This window comes from Heterostelium album (assembly GCF_000004825.1).
Source record: "Heterostelium album PN500 unplaced genomic scaffold PPL_contig13, whole genome shotgun sequence".
Classification (NCBI taxonomy): domain Eukaryota; phylum Evosea; class Eumycetozoa; order Acytosteliales; family Acytosteliaceae; genus Heterostelium; species Heterostelium album.
The window spans coordinates 361,326-384,126 of record NW_008805090.1 but is presented as its reverse complement, the minus strand read 5'-3'; the positions used below and the strand labels follow the sequence as shown (position 1 = coordinate 384,126).

The 22,801-nt window shown below is 33.5% G+C and overlaps 7 protein-coding genes across 7 annotated transcripts; 4 read left to right on the top strand and 3 right to left on the bottom strand.

Annotated features, from left to right (window-relative positions):
* Nucleotides 1-84: 84 nt before the first annotated feature.
* Nucleotides 85-2,769, top strand: PPL_05939 (sentrin/SUMO-specific protease; the record flags this gene model as incomplete). The annotated part of the gene is made up of 6 exons (XM_020576809.1): nt 85-100; nt 147-375; nt 724-1,099; nt 1,183-1,709; nt 1,800-2,445; nt 2,518-2,769. 6 exons carry the CDS (start codon nt 85-87, stop codon nt 2,767-2,769), a joined length of 2,046 nt encoding a protein of 681 aa, XP_020433221.1.
* A 145-nt stretch (nt 2,770-2,914) lies between these two features.
* PPL_05938 (uncharacterized protein) lies at nt 2,915-8,399 on the bottom strand (the record flags this gene model as incomplete). The annotated part of the gene is made up of 3 exons (XM_020576808.1): nt 2,915-7,279; nt 7,358-7,462; nt 7,542-8,399. The coding sequence occupies 3 exons, from the start codon at nt 8,397-8,399 to the stop codon at nt 2,915-2,917; spliced, it is 5,328 nt and encodes a 1,775-aa protein (XP_020433220.1).
* A 975-nt stretch (nt 8,400-9,374) lies between these two features.
* PPL_05937 (GNAT family N-acetyltransferase) lies at nt 9,375-10,365 on the top strand (the record flags this gene model as incomplete). The annotated part of the gene is made up of 2 exons (XM_020576807.1): nt 9,375-10,050; nt 10,298-10,365. The coding sequence occupies 2 exons, from the start codon at nt 9,375-9,377 to the stop codon at nt 10,363-10,365; spliced, it is 744 nt and encodes a 247-aa protein (XP_020433219.1).
* Nucleotides 10,366-11,548: 1,183 nt separating this feature from the next.
* copG (adaptin N-terminal domain-containing protein) lies at nt 11,549-14,757 on the bottom strand (the record flags this gene model as incomplete). The annotated part of the gene is made up of 7 exons (XM_020576806.1): nt 11,549-12,921; nt 13,000-13,252; nt 13,331-13,640; nt 13,722-14,059; nt 14,131-14,286; nt 14,376-14,572; nt 14,721-14,757. The coding sequence occupies 7 exons, from the start codon at nt 14,755-14,757 to the stop codon at nt 11,549-11,551; spliced, it is 2,664 nt and encodes an 887-aa protein (XP_020433218.1).
* Nucleotides 14,758-16,119: 1,362 nt separating this feature from the next.
* Nucleotides 16,120-19,276, top strand: PPL_05935 (uncharacterized protein; the record flags this gene model as incomplete). Its single annotated transcript, XM_020576805.1, has 7 exons — nt 16,120-16,803; nt 16,869-17,000; nt 17,290-17,427; nt 17,508-17,894; nt 17,966-18,424; nt 18,496-18,796; nt 18,867-19,276. The coding sequence occupies 7 exons, from the start codon at nt 16,120-16,122 to the stop codon at nt 19,274-19,276; spliced, it is 2,511 nt and encodes an 836-aa protein (XP_020433217.1).
* A 150-nt stretch (nt 19,277-19,426) lies between these two features.
* Nucleotides 19,427-20,960, bottom strand: PPL_05934 (uncharacterized protein; the record flags this gene model as incomplete). The annotated part of the gene is made up of 2 exons (XM_020576804.1): nt 19,427-20,639; nt 20,668-20,960. 2 exons carry the CDS (start codon nt 20,958-20,960, stop codon nt 19,427-19,429), a joined length of 1,506 nt encoding a protein of 501 aa, XP_020433216.1.
* Nucleotides 20,961-21,521: 561 nt separating this feature from the next.
* PPL_05933 (uncharacterized protein) lies at nt 21,522-22,798 on the top strand (the record flags this gene model as incomplete). The annotated part of the gene is made up of 5 exons (XM_020576803.1): nt 21,522-21,718; nt 21,820-21,976; nt 22,057-22,180; nt 22,318-22,693; nt 22,774-22,798. The coding sequence occupies 5 exons, from the start codon at nt 21,522-21,524 to the stop codon at nt 22,796-22,798; spliced, it is 879 nt and encodes a 292-aa protein (XP_020433215.1).
* Nucleotides 22,799-22,801: the final 3 nt, after the last annotated feature.

Sequence of the window (22,801 nt, the reverse complement as noted above, 5' to 3'; positions counted from 1 at the left end):
GTTAACTATTCTTCCCGCTCTCCAAAATCAGATAGAATTTACACCCTTCTCTTTCTTCTGTTCTGTTATGTTTTATTTTATTTAATGTCATTATTCATTAGTATGATTATTTAGATATTAGAAATAAAATATTCATATTTACTTAGCTATGAATAATAACGAAACCACTTTTAGCCAACATAATAATAATAATAATAATAATAACAATACTGAGATATCAAATGTTGTTGATTTAGATGTTGAATCTCAACAACAAAACTCATCGTCAGATTATTTAAATAACGATAATTCAATATATATACCTGTTCAAAATTTAAAGAGAAAATATACAACTAATAATACAGATCAACAACAACAAAATAATAATAATCATTTGTAAGTTTACACTTTATTTAATCTTTAGATTGATAAATAGTACTACTTTTATTAATAATATTATATATATTTGTTAGTATTGGCGAGAATCCATCAAAGAAAAAGAGAAACAAACAATACTATTCGGGCTTTGATTTAAAAGGCAACATAAACTCTTTTCTTTCCGATCCCAAAGGTATTATTATTATTATTGTCATGTTATGTTATGTTATGTCTGTACAAGAATGAAAGAGATTGATATTAACAAACATTCAAAACAATTATTTAAGGTTTCATTTCGAATACATCAAACTATCTATTTGGGTATCTGAGTAAAAGTATATCTCAGATACCTTCACAATTGTTTAGTATTGGTAGAAATACTACTAACAACAACAGCAGCAGTAATAGTAGTAGTAATACAAATCGATATTCATCATCAAGATATACAAATAGCAATAACAGTAGATCATATAAACAAAGGAATCAATCTCCTTTTAAAAAGAAACAACAACAGCAACATTCATCACAAGACATAAACCTGTTTCATTCACAACACTTTACAGTTCCAGAATACACAATGTCCAACAACAACGATAATAATAATAGCAACATTAACAATGATGAAAATGACAATGACAATGAAACTGTTTCTAACTTAAATAACGAAAATGATAGTCAAAGTTATAATTCTACAAATTTATATTATACACCTAAATCTAAACAATCTTTTATTGATATATATGTAAGTTAATATTGAGCAGATCGTTTATAATGATAATAAAAAGTATGTACTTACTTTTAGTTTTGATTTTTTTTTTTTAATAGAAAAACAGTAAAGATTCAATTGATTTGAGAGAGAGCATCAATAATCTGATAGAGAATACTCAGAGTAATTTGAATCTTAATAGTGAAGTGCCAACTTCTTCTTTGGTGTATGAAAACGAAGAGAATATCAATAACAATCGATCATCATATCAACCATACCGATCTTTAGGTAGTCAACAACAACAACAACAACAACCAAGGTTATCTTCATCATACAATTTTAGTAGATCAACACCTCCAACCACAAGATATCAAGATAATAATAGTAATAATGATAACTTCATTTATAGCTCTCCAAATAGATCTACTTCTACTACATTAATAACATCACCAACAAAGACACCTTTGAAATCAACATTACAAAATCAACTTCAGAATGCTGAAGATAATAACAATCATCAAGATACTCCATTGAGTATTGATGATTTATATACTTCTACAACAACAACTACTACTTCAACATCACCATCATCCAAATTAAAATCAATCAGCTATTATGATAGTAAATCAACTTCACTTATGTCAAGGTAACTATAATGGCAATTACAAAACAAACTGATTAACTACTTTGTTTATTTACAATTATTTTTAATTATTAATCATTTGACAATCTTTAGTTTCAGACCAAAATCAATTGAAATCATTGATAGTACTGATAATGAGAGATTCTATGATAAGGTTAACAAATCAAAGCAAGTGTCAAGAGATGAAGACATCACTTCGTTGCTCGAGAAGCTGCAGTCGATCTCGCAGACACACAGTTGGAGTTTTATTAAGCAGTTGGAGAAGAGAATCGAAGAGCAAAAGAAACAGAAACCTGTGCTGAAACCACTGACTGCCGCCGAGGAGAAGACCATTCAGGGTGTATTGACCGAACGTAACGACAATCTATTGGCAGAGTTCAACTCGATTACCATCTACCGACGTGATATTATCAAGTTGAAGCCAGGCGGTTGGTTGAACGACGAAATCATTAATTTCTACATGGAGCTGCTAAAGAAGCGACAGGAGGACAACAAGAACCGATATCTAAATTGTCACTTCTTCAGTAGTTTCTTCTACCAATTCCTCTGTAACAACAACAATACCTACTCGTATCAGCGTGTGAAGAAATGGACAAAGGATTTCGATATTTTCGCAAAACAAAAGGTTTGCATTCCCGTTCATTTGGGTGCTCATTGGTGTTTGGCAGTTATCAATTTTGTCGACAAACGATTCGAATATTATGATTCTCTACTCGGTGATAATTCTCAATGTTTAACTGTATGTAATTGTTTATGTTTTGATTTAATTTCATTATAATTTAACTTACTCAATCAAACTTTTTACAAACAGAAACTAAGAAGATACCTTGAAGATGAAATGAATGATAAATCAAAAAAAGGCGTTATCAATCTATCGGAGTTTACAGATTATACACCCAAAGACATACCAGTACAACAGAATGGATATGATTGTGGTGTGTTCACCTGTAAGTTTGCAGATTACACAGCAAGAGGTCTTCCACTCGACTTTACACAAAAAGATATTACACTATCAAGAAAGATAATGATTTTAGAATGTATAAATAAAGACATGTTATCTTAAAACAAATAAAAAAATGAACATATATTTTTGTAATTGATTATTTTTGTTTATTGTTGAAATAATTTTGAAATATTTATAATGTTACATTGTTGGTTAATTATTTAGATTTTAGATACATAAGAAAAAAAACTATTTATTTGAATAATTATAATGATAAACAAAGTTTGAACGATTCAACTAGTGCGTCCATGTCCTTATCCAATTGGTATGCTTCAATGCAGTTAAAGATTGACATTTCCAATGTGATTGCTTTGAGTCTGAGTTTGTGGACATCGCTGTCGTTGAATCTCTTCTTTACGGCTGTGATTAATACCAATGCCTTTGCGACTTGCGATGATTGATCGAATTGTTGGCAACCTGGAAGAAGGAAATCAGGGTACTCAGATGATTGGGTTGAGGGTACTTGTAGTGGCGATGGTGTTTTCTTAGCTGCTGCGCTTGGTGGTGTAATGGGTGCGCCAAATATATTGGCGGTTGGTGGTGAGAAGGTGAAAGCAGGGAGTTGGTTGGATGGCACTCCAAACATACCACCTGAGGCAGGCTGAGGTGAACCGAATCCGAATCCAGAGGGTGTGGTACCAAATGTTTGGGCTGTGGGTGAACCAAATCCGAATCCAGAGGTTGTGGTACCGAATCCAGAGTTTGTGATACCAAATGGTTGGGCTGTGGGTGAACCAAATCCGTATCCAGCGGCTGAAGATGTACCGAAACTAAATGGTTGTGGTGAGCTGGGTTGTCCAAAGGAAGAACTATTGAAACTTGGTGGTGATTGATGATCACGTTTATTTGGACTTGTCGATCCAAAGAGGTTGACCGATCCGATGGTGCTAGAGTTGTTGGTGGATGGTGAGAATTTTCCACCGACACCAAAAGCGGGGGCGGGTTTGGCAAACGATGGTGTCGAAGGTGGACTTCCACCGGCGGCACTTGCTGGTTTGATGGAAGTATTTAACAACGACGAGGCTTGGTGGTATGGTAGGTTGAGGAATCTGATTGGAATGCTCGAGTAGAGACCCCTGATTTGCACTTGCTTTGGATTTGCAAATTGTGGGAGATCTCTCATGACGGAGCTTGATGTCAGGAGGTATGACGAGTGGTAAGCGATTGGAGTGAGTGAACACATAACCATGGTGGCAAAGTAACGGGCACTCTGACCATAGATATTCTCTTGCTCCGGAGTGATCTTTCGGTTGGCCTTAAAGTGTTTGTCGAGTGCAGCTATCATCATCGCCGGTTGGTAACTGACAGCGGCATAGTGGTAGAGAGTGTTTCCGATGGCATCAGTCAACACACAATTGGGTTCGGCCAAGTATCTTTCGACATCGTTAGGTTGACCATTCAAAATTGCAGAGAATATACTGGTGTTGGCCAGTGAAGTGGAAATATTTGGATCAGTTGCAAATCTCCATTTCTTGAAGTGACCCAGAACTTTACACTTCAACCTGGCTAGAATTGGGTAGTTTTGTTGCAAATAGGTGGCGACACTCTGGTTCTTGTAGTATTGAGCGATAATCAGACAGTTGAACTTTTGATAATTCTTGGAGCGGAGCATTGGGATGGCACCATGAGAAATAAGCAGCTTCACCAAATCAACACTTCCTCTGATACAGGCATAGTGAATCGGGTAGAATCCCATATCACAAGGGATATTGATTTGTGTTCTGATTTGTGGGATGATCGACTTGACTGTTTCCAGCGAACCATAGGCACAAGCAATATGAAGGACGTTGTTGGTTTCGGCGACTACTGGATTGTAAATCTTCTTGGTCTTTGGAAGTGATGCAAAGTAATTCGCTGGCAATACGATTGGATTGTCTCTGATTGCGTCGTATCTAGTGGAGATGGTGAGCGGCTCTGGTTGAGTGGTGCTCAAGGCACTGGAAGCCCATTGTTCGTCGTTGACCGGGTGGAATGAACCGGTCAACAGCTGACGACCTGGATTCTGGGTGACCCAGGTAATTGGACCGTGTACATACTCTCCACCGTCTGGTCCACCACCAGTTGGCAAGTCTCCGGCCATACATTTCTTACACCACGATGCCTTACCTTGCATGGCAGTTTCGAAACCGGTAACAGCAATATGTCTGTGTCTGAACTCACTCAACTTCTTACCAAAGAATTGTGACTTGTCCTTGTAGTTGATGATATTGATGAGACTGTGCACAGAGTAACCGGCGTATGGAATCTCAATGTTATCATAGTCGGATTTGTCGTCTTGTGGAACGTGTCCATTGAAAGAATTGACGTATCTGTTCTCCAACTGCAGTAATCTGGCTAAACCTGTCGATTGCTCGAATGGCTTGGAGTAGATTTGCTTGCTGATGTGAGCACGACTGTACTCTGAAACCAGAATACCGAATCCACGCTTGGCGTACTTGAAGAGACGCGACTCATAGGTAAGAGAACGACGAGTCATAGAGATACAATTGATTCCATTGACAATGGCACGACGAGCACGTGGCAAAGCATATACATTCTGACCATCGAAACCAATGGAGCAACAATCGATATCAAATCCCATGAGTACTTCAGCTGGTGAACGATAGATACGCAACACAACCTGGATGTTACGTGATGGTTTAGGATTGACAAATGTCACTGCGTATTTTGTTCTGATGACATCCATGGATGGTGATTTAGCCTTGAAGTAGTGATAGAGTTTAACCAGACGATCGGTTGCTTCCGCCTCTGTTAGGTCGTACAAGAAGATATCGATATCGGAATCTGCCCATTTCTGTTCGAATTGGCTTGGAATGAACAGAGAGTTCTTGAGAATCGCTCCACCAGCAACGAATACATTTCTCCAATCGAAATCATGATCAAACATACCGTTTGAGAATTTGTGCCAGTTGATTTGGAACTGACCGTAGTTATCGGTGATTCTAGAGTTGGATGTGGCGTAGATTTGATCTCTAACGAATGGCATAACAACAAACTCTGATGACAAATCCAATGGTGATTTGTTTTTATAATTTGCGTCGTCAAATACATTCTCCAAACCAAGGAATTTATCCTTGTTCACATTGTAGGAACTGGCAAACATCTCACGATATTTGGTCTCCTCTGGGAACTCCTCGAATTCCTTCTTTGATTGAATTTTAGTTTTCAAAACTTGAGTGGTAGTAGTGGTGGCTGTCTTAGCTGCTGCGACTGGAGTGGCGGCGATTGGTGTTGATACTGGTGTTGGTACTTTGTGATTTGTTAGTGTTGCTGTTGCTGGTGGTTGATAAACAGATCCATACTTTGAAACAATGGTAGATGTGTTAGCTGGCTTGTGTGCTACTGGTTCTGCTTTAGCAGTTGGAACAGTAAAGTTACCACCGTCTCCCAATGTGAATTGAACGAGATATTGTTGTTTCTGTTGGTTGGTGTTGTAGATAACATATTCATTATCCTTAAAGTCAGATTGATTGTAACCGTTGTTGGCAACACCGAGACACGATTGATAACCGGTTGGTGGCTTGGTCAAGGTAGAGTCGATCTTGGTGAGTTTGTTGGTCATACCGAGTGCGACCTCTGAAACCAAGATGAAACGCGATGGCTTGGAACTCTCAAGTTCGACGGCGGTGGGAGCGGCGTACAAACAGGAAGTGGAGAACTTGTCGGCAAAGTAAATACCGGCACCCAAGAAACCGAAATCGGTACGTGAACCACCGTTGTTAACGATAACCTTTGGCATCAACATACCACGAGACAAGATACCGACGAAATTGGCAGGACGACTACCGTGGAACAACAGCTTGGTTGGTGTGATTGACTGGTTGAATGACGATGCCTCGGTCTGACGATTGATCTTGTAGATATTGGAGATCTGCACTGGGTAATCGCCTTGACTGTCACTGACCAAACGCGACACTGTCTCGTACTCGGTGGAATACGAGTGGAGCGAGGTGATCTCTGACTTCAACGAGTGATACTTCATGTCGATAGCACTACTACCGCTCAGTCCACCGGATTGATTGATCTTGAGAAGATCCTTCATCAACTGAAGCAAATCGACCTTGGCACTGAGTTGATCGAGATTACGGATGACGGCACGATCGATATCGGCCTTGGTTCTGCCCATCTTGTGGGGAATGACAGTGTAGAACTCGGAGCTGAGTTGAGCGAGACGAGTTTCCAACGGTCTCGAAGTCTTCAACTCGACGTGGAGTTTATCGAGAATCTTCTCACCCTTCTCGACTTGCTCCATCGAGAGCACACCGAGCGGTGTTTCAATTCCATTCTCTGTGATATTGGCAGAGCAACTGTTAGTCAAATGAGTGGTTGCCTCGGCAAACAGAGTCTTTACAAGCGATTGAATTTCCTCTGGCAAATTGGATGGAGTGTTGGCGTTGTTCGAAGCAGCTGCTTGATCAGATGTCGAAGTGATCTTGGCTGCGTTAAGACTGACCGGTTTGTAACCCTTCTTATCAGAGGTCTTTTCATTGTAAATCAAACAATACAAATTGAGAGCATCATCGAAATTTCTTGGATATCTTGTTTCTTTTGTTGCTTTTCCAGATGTTCTCTATAAAAAAAAAAAATTAACATTATTAGACAAGATAAAGTCAATTTTGAGAATAATATTAAAGATTTTACTACTTACACCATAGTTTGTATATAAACGATAAACGACTGATCCATTTGGATTGGTACCTTCATGTAATTCCAAGATATAATATTTGTTATTATTATTACCAATGTTTGTAAACTAGAAAAAAGTAGAAGAAATGATGGTTAATTAATTATCTTGATTAATATTAATAATGATTTATAGTTAATTAACTTACCTGGAGAGTATGAGTTTTAATAGTTTTGTAATTGGTTGGGAATTGTGGTTCCTTTGGTGAACCAAAAGTGAACAATTCACATTTAATAGTTCTTGGATTTGGAATCATAACCTCGTAGCTAAGAGTTTTGTTGTTGGTGCTGTTGTTGTCATTGATATTGAGGAATTGGAACTCGGAAAGAGCTGATGTAGCGGTAGAGACTGTTTGTGCTACTGCTGCTGGTTTACCAAATATAGAGGTTGAAGTTGGTGCTGCGCCAAATAGAGATGTTGATGTAGCAGTTGTTGTTGGATTGAATACTGGAAGTGTAAATTGATCTTGTGGATCCAAACCAAAGTCTTCGGAATCAATGATTTTACGTCTACCAAATGCTGTTGTTGAAGTGGTGCTGCCGGTAGTTGTTGATGGTGTGGCGGCTGTACCAGAGAAGGAATACGACGATGGTTTGGCAACGGCAGCCTTTGGTTTCGGTGCAAACACCTTTGGTAGCTCAATGGGTGCGATCGGTTCGACTTTCTTTGGCGATGGCGCAGTGTATACGCTCGAGGAGACCTGTGAGTCGAACAGCTTGATATGTGGCTTCAACAGGAACTTATAGGGTTGTTCGTCGAGTCGCTTCGAGGTGGACACGCAATCGGTGACATAGTGTTCGTTGATGATGTGGATACCCATGGTGTTTGCCTTCTTGATGTTGGTCGTTTGATTGTTGAATTCACGCTCCACCGTAACAAAGTGAGTGCACTGTTTGGTCACGAGGAAATTGATGTTACCACCGTTCTCCTTAATGGTTTTCGTCAACTGACTTTTGCTCTTGACATCAGTCGACACAAAGAATGTACAATTTTCAAAGATAGACATATTATTGTTTTGTTTTATTTTTGATGATGATGATGATGATTCGTTCCTACCAAATTTGATTCGAATTGACTTGACTTAACTTGACCTTAAAAAGCTTGATGATGATGACGACGATGTCCAAGTTTTTAAACTAAACGTGTTCTTTAAAAATAAAATTAAACAAAATAATAATAATAATAATAGATTAAAAAAAATGATACAATAATAAACTAATAAATAAAAATTTTAAAATTGCATTGAAATTAATCAAGCAATGATAATTATTGTTAGTATAAAGATAAAACAAAAACAAACAAACAAGTTTGGACTAAAAATTAATCAATGGAAAATGATGTGTGTGATACTAAAATTTTTTAATTCAGTTTTTAGAAGAAATTGGGGATTACCCTAAAATCAAAAAAATCAAAGAAAAAAAATCTCATGTCAAAATCAAAACAAAAAAAAAACAAAAAAAAAAAAATAAGATCTTAAAAATTTTTATTTTTAATTGTGGACTTTTTTGTTGGATTTGTTTACCCAGTTAGATAAATTTCTAAATGTTGTAACATTAATTGTGTTTTTAAAGATTTATAATTATAGTATTTTTAATAATTTTTATAAACCTGATAACATAACAGAGGTGTTAATCATATTTTACAACATTCAAAGAAACTTTCACTACAGTATTATTCAGTTCATTAATATTACACAAATGACTTTTAATAACAATAATAATAAACAATAAAAAAATAAATGTTTCTTTTAAAAGGTTGTTTACTTGATAACAAACGAAACTAAAATATTTAATATGCATCTAATTCTTGATTAATGATGAAATTAAAAGTAAACAAATGTTTAATTCCATTCAATGACAGATGGAAAAAATTAAAATTTGAGGGTCAACCACTCAAATTAAACAAATTTTAATTTTAATTTTAACTTTTTTTTTGATCATATTTGCATTTGATATCTTTTTTTGATCACTTATTTTATAAAATGTTAAACAATATCATTGGATTCACAAAGAAAGAAAAGATAGGATTATTTGTCAGACAAGCTACTTTGGATGATGTTGAGGTTCTTACCAATTTGATTAATTTCTCATACAGAGGAACAATCTCTACAGATTCAGATCGCAATGCACCATTGTCATGGACCAACGAAACACATTATATCGGTGGAAAACGATTGGACAATCAATCACTGGCAAGAGAGATTAAAAAGCAATCCGATGATGTTATGTTATACTTTGTATTGGAGTTGAGAAATAGCAATAATAATATCGATACAAGTGAAAAAGATGGTGCAACCGGCAATAATAATAATAGTAAAAATAAACCAATTGCCAGTATAAGAATAGATAGAGATAATGATATAGCTTATATTGGTACTTTCAGTGTTGATAGTAAACTACAAAGTGATGGTGTCGGTGGTGTATTGATGCGATTTGCAGAGCTCTATATCAAAGCCAATTGGATTCAAGTTAAGGAAATCGTATTGTACGTCGTATCGATTCGGTATGAACTACTCAAGTGGTATCAGAACATTGGATATACATTAACTAGTGAAACCAGGCCATTCTTCAACCCAGATCATGACAGTGTACCATTCGTTGATGGCATTGTATTTTCTAAACTTACCAAAAATATGTTGTCAGTAGTTGGAATCTCAAGTAAATAAATAATAATCAATATTATAGTTATTTGTGTAAAATTGATTTTCTATTAGAAACTTCATGAAATTTTTTATAAATCCTTAATCAGTTATTTACATTGATGATAATCATTCTTTTTGAAGATAAGGTATAGTCGTCGAATAATCTGTTTGTTAAGGCGATTTTTTTAACTTTGTAAAACTAATTTGTTTCCTTTTTTGGTAAACTTATTTGGAATTAAAAGTGATTTCTAAGAAATTTTTAGGTGACGAAATTCCAAAAGATCACTCAATTCTTGATCAATCCGAATATGACATCGATAACTTTAAATAAATAATAATAATAATAATAAATACTATTTATATTTTATATTACATCTCTATATCTTTTTAATATTAACTTCAATTTATTTAAAACTTCATTATTGTACCGATACAATTATCAAACAAATAGAAAATGGAGTTAAAGTATTAATCTAGATAATGGAAATTATAAAACCAATAATAATAATAAACAAATAATCTTGAAATACAAAGATTAATAGTTTATTTCAATATTCACTAAAAATATTGAGTTGTTTAATGAAACACATGTGAGACAGTGTTTGTGGTGTGATATTTTTTAATAAGATGTTAATTAATTTTGGGGTGTTTGTGGTAGTTTGAGTGGAATGCAATGAAATTATGTGTTTACTATTAAAAGATAACTATCTTCACTCTTCAAATCTTTTGTGGATCACTCATTTTTTTCCAATACAATAAATAAAATCAAAGAATTGATATAAAGAGATGTGTTATCATTAAACTAAACCGATAAACAATTTCTTTATAATTATTTTAAATAAATAAAAATAAATTGATCTGTTTATTTATAAACAAATGATTTATCTTCATTGTTGTACAAGTCAATTAACAAACTGTAGATCAACTTTTATCCTTCATTAACAAATTAATCTTTAAAGAAATGTATAAACAAATCGAATCTAAAAAACCAAATAAAATGAATCTAGGTATAAATATCTTACATAGAGTACATTTGACGACCAAAGGTGGAATGGGTATGGTATTGGGATTACAGAATTTAAAACTAAGTCCAAGAAAGACATATCAAGAGAAAATAGAATTACAATAACATTAAAATTATTATTATTCTTATAATCTTAAGTTGTGTAGGTAGTATTTTTTATTTAATTGAAAGGAATTTAAATAATTAATAAATAATTTTAAATTTACTTTTTCTAGATATAAAAAAAAATGTTGTAGAAAATATTTATAATTTATAAAATGGATTTAAATAAAAATATTATCCATTATTTATTTTACTTTGTAAATTAATTAATTATATTTATATTTGTTTTGTTTCTAATTTGATATATTATTTATTTATTAGTTTTTTTTTTTGTATATTTTTGGATATTTTAGTTTAATTGATAACTAAATGGTTAATTTTGATTAAATTTAAAAAAATATATATAAATATTTGTAGCACTGTTGAATCAATTGTTTTTGTTTTTTTTCTAAGCAAAAGCAGATGATACAAATTCATTTATAATTTCATCTTCTGATTTAACGGTTAATTCTACATCTACACTTTGTCCACTGCCATCGATCTTCATTCTGGCTCTGGTTAGAACGGCTGTACCATTGACGAAACGACCAGAGAGATATAATATGTGTTTGTTTGCTTTGGGTTGAGCGACTTCCGATTTCTCGCAGGGCGCCATCGAGAGTGTCTTGATGATCTCTTTGATGGCGTCGTCGATATTTTTGATCGATACCAATCCAAAGGTTTGGATCGATTGGATGTCTTCGGGGAGACGCTTCCATTCCTCCTGGAAGTTTGGACAGACCGCACGCAGCATGTAGTCCTTTGGCACGACCTCCAAGTCCTCGATGTTGTATTGCTCGTCGAAACCACCTTCGTCTGGCTCGCCTGTCGATGGATCGACTTCACGCACCTTGAACTTCAACATATTGGTGAAACTGAGAGTTGGATAGGCACCTGGTGGAATACGGACACTGACGTAGCAAGAGTGTGGTTCTCCGTAGGGGAGCGATTCAATGAGCAAGTGGAATTCGTATTTCACCAACTTGGAATTGGATGGAACCATCTTGACATAGACGTTTTCGAGGAGTTGGTCGTTGAGTGTGTTGGTGACATTGAATTGGAAGACCAAGTGCTCTTGGAAGACGTGCTTGACACAGCTGACGACGTACTCTGTCTCTGTCTCGGTGAGCTCGACCAACTCACTGGATTTCAAGAGCTTACCATAGGTAGCAAAGTTTGAAATGGCTGCGAGTTGCGCGGCGTAAGCTTCTTGTGCGGATTGGCCAGTGGCGGCTGCTGGCTTGTCGGAACCGGCGAGCGACATTGCCTTTGGAGTGTTGGCGGTGCTCGATGGTTTCGACGATCCCTTGTCTCCGAGCACTGGCGAGTGTGCCTCGATGACGGTCGACACCTTGCTGATGTCGAATGGCTCGGCGGCTGGCGACTCCAAGTAGGTCTCAAGTGAACGCTGCAAGTTGAGCATTGGCACGTGGACGTCGTCCAACAGAATACGACCCAACAACTTGATATTGTCCTCCTTGAACAAACGCAAATAGAGAGTTGCTCTATCACGAACTTCATCGTCTTCGTCCAACAGACAACGTTGAATGAGAATCACAACCTTTTGTCTCATTGGCTCGTAGAGCAATCCAAACTTGGCAATAGAGGTGACGGCGGCAGCACGAATAGTTCCGCTGTCCAACGATATTCTATTGTAAATGTAACGGATATACTTGGATGGTGACGAAGTCAACGGTCCTTCCTGTCCCAATAAGTGAAGAATCTGTACAGACAAATCTGGATATTCACAATCCTCAATGAAATCACACAATTCATTTAAAGCTAATAAAAAAAAGAGATGGTTAATTGTTAATACTATTTTAGTTATTGTTCTATTATTATTATAACTTCTCTACATACCAATTTCCTTTGATTCTGGAATATGATTTACAACATTCAAGATTGCATCGAGAGTGGTCTGTTTGAGTTGGAGTGAACCTTCGTCACGAAGAATCTTGTTCAAGAAAATGATAAGATGTTTGAATTTCTTTGGGAACTTGACACTCAACATAGTGATAGATTCTACAACTACAATCTTAAACTCATCATTGATATCACCCAAAAAGTTGGAGATTTGTTTAATTAATCTTTCTACATTTGATTCATTTCCGATCTACATATAAAGAGATGTTAGAGTTAGTTATTGTTTTGTTGTTTGTTTGTTTGTTTGTTTGCTTTTACTTTAACTTACCTTTAAGAGTGTAGTAATTGCAAGAGTAGCAATACTTCTGTTGCTATCGGAAATTAGATTCTCCATATCTAGATTACATGGTACGACGGCGAGTGGGTTGGTCTGTGCCAACTTATTGAGTGTACGCACGGCAGCGAAACGAAGAGTCGGCTTTGAGGAACTCAAAAACAATTGGAGAATACCGACTGCCGATGTCAACTCTTTCAACGATGCATTCTTTAGCGAACAAATAGATCTAGCAGCTTCATAAGCAACCATTTCATTTCTATTTCTCAAACACGATTCAATATAATCATAGAATGTTCTATCCCTATTAATAATTATTAAACAGCACATTATTAGTATTTGTGTATACACTTATTATTGTTAATAAATAACACTAGCTACTTACTCTGTATTTGTTTCTTCAATGACTTCGACGGCACAACGAATTAGATAGCATTGAGCGTATGGTGATCTTAGAGAACCGCGAATGAGTGAACTGACCAGCTTGGTGACGGCAAGACGATCGTGTTGTTTGATACGATGGAGCAATGCAAGTGCGTGGTATTGCACCATATTCGATTTGTTGGAGATGGCTTCCTGTACTTCGTTTGCCCATCTCTTGACAGTGTCCGGTGCAACACGTAACAAATGAATACTCGATACCAACGCTGCTGACGATACATGTGGATCTTTCTCTACAATCGATTGTTTGAAATGTCTTTCTAATTGTGGTAATGATGATGCCTATTATAATAAACAATAACAATATTAACATATAAATTAATAATAATATTATTATTATTACTACTACTTACATCAATAATTTTACATAAGATTCTAATAGAGTTGGCTCTGTATAATTCGATTTTGTGTGACATATCTTTGATCAATGAAGATGTTACAATGATAGCATCTTGTGATATAGTTGAGAATTCCTTTAACAATAAATAGGTCATTCTTCTCAATGGAATCTTTAAATATATATATATATAGATAGATAGATGATTAGTAGTTTATACTTTTATTTTTATTGTTATGTATGTAGAGATTGGTTACTTACATCTTTAGATTGGAATAACTTTGTTGCAGCAAAGAATACATCGGTTGCTTCTGTCTTGGTGAAGGTATCACCTCTGGCCAAGAGATAGAGGAACTCTGAGATAACGAATGAACATTTTCTTGGATGAATCTGTGTGTCATTGAATACTCTCTTCTCCTGTACAACCTGTCCTTTATCTAAATGTTCAAATGGATACTCTAATAATTATTCGAAATAAAACAACAACAAAATCATTGTTTGATTGATTGGTTGATTTATCAACAACAACAATACAATAATCATTAGTTAGTTTCTAAATTATCTCTATATGATCATATTCTAGATTTATTGATTGATTGATCCTACCATATTCATCATCGTCTTTCTTCTCAAATCTACCCATTGCTTTCAATGTTATATATTCTAAACCAAAACTAAACTAAACTAAACTACTCTACTCTTCTCTATTTATAAATGTATTCTGTTTTATTTTCAAAGTTATTGGCTAATATTATTATATTATTATTACCGCTCTATTGATATTATTATAATTATTAATTCTAATTCAAAATAATATCAATAATCTGATTGTATTTAAATTGAACTCAAAAAAAAACAACAATAAATGAATGATTAAAGTTCATCAAATTATGAACTGTGAGTCTTTGATTAAAAAAAAAAAAAAAAATGAAAATTTTGCAAAATAAAAATTTTCTTTTTTTAAAAAGTTCAAAGTGTTTTTGTTGAGGTTGCATTTGACTCACCAAGCAAAAGTCATCAACACGCAATACAATAAATTATCTTTATCTCTGATAATTTTTTTTTTATTTATAAATAAAATCAAAGAGAAAAATTAACTTGAAGTTTTGTTTATTTGATCCATCAAATATTTTAGTATTTTTTATTTTATTTTTGAAAACAAATATAAATATATCAAAATATATATTTTTTTCATTCATAAATGAACTCTTCGGATATCTATTAATTATCACTATTTGTTAATTTAACAACTATAATTGTTATTATTACCAAAGAGACTTTTTAATCAATTGATTAAAAAGGCTTGTTAGATATTTTTTTTGTGGAAAATGTTTGTTAAATTTTTGCCGTCGATGACAAAAAATATCAACAAGATATTAACTTTTTGTAAGCTTTACAAAATGGTTCTGTTTATTTAATAATGAGGATTTTGATCAAATTGATTTAAATTTACCTTTTTTTTATTTTTTTCATTTAAAATCAAACAACTTTTTTTTTTTTTTATATCTTTTTTATCATATTATTTATATTTATTGTGTGGTTGTTTAATGTGTTTTGCAGTGTTTACACCAATTCTTACATTTTTTAAAATTATTATTGTTGTTGTGAAGCAACAACACACAATTTGATCAACAATCAAATCAAAAATCATCATCAACACCAACACCAACCTTTTTCGCCTTAAATATATATATTTATATTGTTTACCATTTATAAATCTATTAATTAATTAGCTTATTATTATTATATCATTTGTAATAACATTTTATTTATTTATAAATATTTATTTATTTAAGATAATATCATTAATCGAAAATTGTATTTATAAACAAAAAGTAAGTTAAGTTAGATTTCCTTTTTTGATTGAATTGTATAAATCAAATTTTATATTTCGATATTAACATGTTTTGTTGTTTTTTAATTAATAAAAGTTTAATTAACAGATATTGTCATAGATCTGTTTGATTAATTAATGTTTGGATAAAAACAAACAAACAAAATACACATGTTGAATAAAAACATAATTTTCACAATTGCAATTGGTTTCCTTTTGTTTGGAACTTGCAATGCCGTGTTGAAAACATGGGTTGGTGCGTTGGGTGCATTATTTGGATTGCCACTCAATTGGCTACCTGTAGGATTGCCAGGTATTCTCGACGATGTCGTTATCTCTGGAGTTCAGAGTGCAATCAGTAACAGCACCTCCAGTATCAACTCACTGGCACTCGGACTGGAGAATGCACTCGATAAAACGAATTTGACAGTGAGTGGAGTGTTCTATGTGACGCAGGCCGTTACAGTCAATCGGTCCGGTAACCTTATTGCTGTGGATTCCGGACTGATCACTTTCGCCACACTCAATATCCATGGTGGAAATGTCAGTGTCTTGGGACACTACACTTTCAAGGGACCTGTCGTCATGAGCAATCTCGCCTCACTCGATGTCGTCAATAAAATATTGACTCTCGATACACTGTCCTCGACATCGTCAATAGTTAACATTAATAACGGATCGACACTCTTCACGGATCAATGGCAAATGACAAACTCATTGTTATTTAATGAACGATCCACCATTGTTCTTACAACACCGAAAACTTCAGGAGTTTTGACAACTTTATCAAGTCATTCGGTCATGTATTTCGAATTCAGTTATTTCTCTGCTTTTTATCATGATGTTTTATTACAAGTAAGCCGGAATCACATGTGACAAATCTTGATAAATTATTAACAACAAACACATTATTATTATAGAATACTTCAGCTATCTCTTGTTTCTCATCAAGTTTACATCTAAGTAATATGACAATCAATCTTTACAATACAACTTATATGGATATGACTATTTCCCAACTAACAATGGAAAAAACAAATTATTATTTAAGAGTAAATATATGTCTTTCAGTTTTTCCAATACTTATTTATTTAATGACTAATTAATTTATCTCCATTTAAAGGAAAATACATATCTTTCTGTTTCTGCATTTGATAAAACAGATGATTCCTTATCGACTGGTATGAAGAACTCGAAATTCCATTTGTACAATTCTTCAAAGTCCGACCTGTTCAACGTAGTTTTCTATGTAGCAGAGAACAGTGAATTTGTTTTAAGAGTATTTAGAATAATATCATTTTGCAACCTATTTAATAACTAATTATTTATTTAATATACTAGGATAATACGAATTTTAGTTTATACGACTCTATGGCATTGTTCAATGCCTCCAATATGTATCTTCATGAAAACTCAAAAGTTTATTGTGTTAATTCGAATATTACTTTGTTAAATGCACCAGATGGTTTCTATAGTTATGTAAGTTCAAATAATAATTATGTTAAACTTGTTTAATAGTTTAAAGTATTAATATTTTATAATTATCAAACAAATTAAAGGATAATTCACAAATTTTTGTAACTGGTGCAGAAGGAATGGTTTTCACTCATGGTAAACATTATATGTTAAACAGTTCATCATATCTCATGAATGAAACAAGCAAGCTTGTAGTTATTGGTGAATTAATTATGCAAGACTCTTCGTATTTGGAGAGTAACAAATCGAATATTATTATCAATGGAAAGGTTTCAATGAGTAACAATGGTCGAGTGAAGCTAGGAGTTTCATCGATACTCTATGTCAATGGAACATTGCAATTGAACGATAAATCCAATATTGTTGCAACAGGTTCATACATAGTCTGCAATGGTAAAGCAAATATGTTGATCAACGGTGGATTATCAGCAACTTTATCAGCAATCGTAGTCAATGGTTCAATGACATCTGTATGTATATTTATATTTATCAGAATAATAATATAGATATTAACCATTTATTTTCCAAAAAAAAAAAAAAGAATGGAGAAAATAAAATATATGGAAGTACTGTATTAGTTTTTGGAGAGTTTTTGTCATCCGGTGATAATACTTATACTCTAACGAATATTACAACCGGTGGAAATGCGGTATTCGATCAATCGTTCACAGGATCATATTCGTTTATCACTGTTAACCAAGGTGATCTAATCATTAAGAAGGGATCACAATTCAAATGCACTCAATGTAGAATTGTCATTGAGAATGGAAATTTCGTGTACGACGCCAACTCTACTATCAATCTATACAATACATCACTCACCAATGTCAATGGAGAGGTTGCTTCCATTGGAAGCATCATTCTCTACAAGGGCAGTACTATCTCCAACAGCGGAACATTCAACCTAAGTTCCGACATCTTAAAATCCAACGATGTAACCGAACAAATTATATTCTATAACAGTGGTCAATTTTCAACCGATTCAATTTCGAAATTAGAGGTAACAACATAATCAAATAACTTTTAAATTAATAATTAGTTTCTAATTTTATTATTTTATTATTATTATAGATTCCAATTTCAAATAATGGTGCAGTTAATATTCAAAATAATAGCGATATTTATTTCACAGAGTATAATCAATATTCAGGTTCTCTTAGTGTTTCACACGGTGCTAAACTATCGTCAAACAAAACTTTTGTTATAAAAAATGGTGTGGTACAAGGAAATGGTACAATCAATGGAAATGTTCAGAGTTCCGGTAATTTAGGTTCACAACAATTCAATATCGATAAAATGAATTTAAATGGTACTCTTACTCAGAATGGTAATATTACAATCAATATTGTAACTCTAGATGATTTTTCACAATGTAAGTTGAATCGTTTGAACTATTTATTTAAACAATCTTATTTATTTATTTTAATTTACACATAATATAGTTAATATAAGTGACCTTGCAAAGTTTGGTGGTGTTTTAAATATTAATATCAATAGTGATCTTCATACAAACGATCAAAAAAATCTAACGGTGATGAACTATATGAAATCGGAAGGTTTGTTCGATTCTATCAATATTAGAACATTCAATCCATCGACTGGTGAGAAATCGACAACCGGTAAATGTTCATACAACGTCAATCAATCAGAGAAATCACTTTCGGTGCTGGTATCGAGCTGTGACACCGGTAATAAGAAACTTAGTACAGGTGCAATTGCTGGTATCGTCGTTGGTATCGTAGTGGCAGCAGTAATAATCGGTACAGTCATTCACTACCGAAATAGAATTAGATTAAAGATTAACTCATCACAAAAGTTGGTTAAACTTAAGAGTATGGTTTCACAAAAATAGTAATAGAAAATATTATATTTTATTTATTTATTTATTTAATAAACTTTTTTACAAAACAAATTAATTATTATTAAATATTACATATTCCTCCTTTTTCCAGATTCAATGAAATTCATTCCATTTGATCCAGCTACTGTTTTTTCTTTCCATTTATATTTGACGGTTAATATTTTGTGTTAAATATTCAACAATTTCGTGATAGTCAGTCATTTCTGCGATGGAGATTGCTTTACTACTAAATCCTTCTGTTCTGTTTTCTATCAGCCATTTTACGACGTTTAAATATCTATTTCTAGCGGCACTGTCAATTGCCGAAACCGAACAACCTTCTGTTCGATTGAAATGAAGATACTGTACAATATTCAAGTGACCATGGGTTGCTGCAAAGTTAATCGCATTCTGAGTGCAACCTTCTGTTCGATTCTCGTGAAGAAATCTCACTACTTCGTAATGGCCGAATCTCGCCGCTTCATCCATCGAGAATGGATTACAGCTTTCAGTACGATTCTCATGCATCCACCTAACAATGTGGATATGTCCTGCTTCACAAGCTAGATTCATAACGTCAGGATCAATCATCTGTGGAAGATTCTTGTTAAACCATTTTAAGATTTCCAATTGTCCATTTATTACCGCATTGCTAGAAGCAAACATTGTACAACTTTCCGTACGATTCTCGTGCAACCACCGTACCAAATCAATATGACCTTTCTTTGCGGCACCGTCAAAAGCCTTGGTAGAACATCCCTCTGTTCTGTTGTAATGAAGCCACATGACCAAATCCAGATGACCTTTCTTTGACGCACCGTCCATTGCTTTGGTAGTACATCCTTCTGTTCTGTTGTAATGCAACCACTTTACTGTCTGTAAATCTCCGTTCTCTGCGGCCATATCCATTGCATCGGTAGAACATCTATTTATATTATTGGAGTGTAGCCACTTTAAACAATCTAACTTTCCATTGGAAGCAGCTATATCTAAAAGACAGAATCCGTCGGCCAACGGTGAATCCAAGTTCTCTCTCTGTAGGTATTCAAGAACATTGATATGACCACCTGTCACTGCTTTCATATACATCCTACTATTCCTTAGATCCTTACTCGGTCTATTCTTTATTAGCCATTCGATCATATCGACTCGTCCAACCAATGCAGCATTACCCAACACACTACTCGATGATTTCGTCCGTTCCGATAAGAATATCAACATCTCCAGATTTCCAGGTTGATCGCTATCGTTGATTACTTTCGGTGCTTCATCTAAGCTCTGGTCGTAGTTCCACTTAGTACCTTCCAAGCCATCCATATACTTGACAATGTCGAATCGATTGGATCGAGTTGCATAGACCGCAAATAATGATTTTCTTTATTTTGAGATCCTCAATGAAATACCTGAGAATATGGATACTATTTTGATTGCTCGATTGAATGGCACACCTTAATATTTTGAAAACATCGATATCCCTGAAAGAATCTATTGAATTCGATTGAAAATATTCTTTTAGCAGTGAAAAATAACCGTTGCCTGCCAATGCCCGTGGATTCTGAATAAGTTTACTCCATCCATATCTCTTTTTATCATTGAGATGTAATTTTGATTGAACATTACAAAACTGAACAAATTGAAATATCAATCTATTTAATACATTATTGTTAAATACTTTTGTAAATTTTGATTTATCCATTAAGTCTTTAAAATGACCTTTTTTTTGTTGAAGCAACTTTAAAACTAAAAAAAAATCTAAAAAAATGATCAAAACCAATAAAATCAATTTCAAAATAGATAGTTTTGATCAATTTCTATTTTTATTTAATTCAGAAATCTATTTATTATAATTTATAAATTTAAAAAATAAATAGAATAAACTATTATTTCAAAACCTTCTTTTAAATTTTTAAAGAGATTTTTTAATAAATTTTGAAAGTTAGATACCAAATATCAGGATTTTATAATTTAGAATAAAACAACGTATTAAATAGCAAGGTAAGATATAGTTACGAATCAAGTGGGAATTCAATTTAAAAAATTGTTTATTCTATAAAAACATTCAATTCCAAAAAAGGAATTTTTAAATGATTGGGAAATTGATCATTAAATTGAATATCTCTTTGCGACATAATCCATCATATTTTGTAGTTCATTTAATTTTCACAGTATAAATATGTTTGTAGAGTGATCGATCAAATCAACTAAACTAAACTAAAATAAAATAAAATATTTCCAAACCAAGTTTAACTTAACTAGAATGTCTAATTATAATAGAATAAGATTTTTAAATTCATTTATCAGCAGTCTTAGAACAAAGAAGCACGTTGTCGTCACTGATACTCAACAGAGACGTGGTGCCTCTGTTTCTATCCTTTTGAGACTAAAGAGCAATGAAACCAATACCATACCTATTAGTAATGTATTATATATCGTTATCATAAAACAACAAAGTTTGTTGATCAAAGAAAGAAAGATGATCTTTTGAAATTAACTGAATAATGTTTGTTGTCTAAAAAACAACAGTTTTCTTGTGACTGTCATTCTAATCAACATAGCTCGGAATGTTTGAGTAAATACCTCAAGACATCGATCGATATGACCAATGGTGACCTTACAGTTCAAGTACTATTCGCAAAGAAATCACAGAGAGGAAAACGTAGAGGTGAAGTCTGTTTTCCTGGTGGTCATTTAGAGAAAGGTGAATCACCACTTGTAAGTAAATCAAGTTTTAAGTTGTGTTTAATATTAAAGTTACTAATTAACTAATCGAATTTAATTTCACTTAATTCTAGGATGCTGTGGAGAGAGAAGCACAAGAAGAAGCTGGTTTAAACTTGAAGGATATTCGTAACTATTCATTACTTGGTAGATTAGATGATAGAATAACATTCGATCAATTGGTATTATATACTTTTGGTATGTGTATATGTAGATGTAGATTTTAAATCCATATATAGTCAAACACTAATGTTAGATTTGTTTGTTTCATCAATGATTACAAGTTTATCTACAATTAAATGATATACCTATTCAGTTGGTTGATGATGAATTAGATGATTTCGGATGGGTAGATATCGATCATTTCTTGACGGAGAGCAGTGCCGACAGTAAATGGAGTCCAATCATCGAGTTTCATTCACTTACATCGATGTCACAGAGAAGAATAGTCAATCCTATCTTGAAATCTTTGTTCAGAACATTCAGGGTGCCCGTTACAAGATTACCGATTCAAACATCGACATTCAATCTTTGGGGACTCTCATTGGAACTTACCAGTGAGCTCGTAAAGACAGTCGTTAAATCATCCAATATTCCATCGATCGAAGAGTCAAACAATCGTATCATGTATCATATATTCCACCATCCAATTCCCTATCTAGCGTTGTTAGCAGTATCGATTCCAACTGCTATCTATTTCATAGCGACAAAGTATTTTTAAAATAAACAAAACATAATGTTAACATAATGTTTAACATAAGTTAAGTTAATAAGACTATTATTATTATTAGTAATAAAAATAAAAGATTTATTTAAATT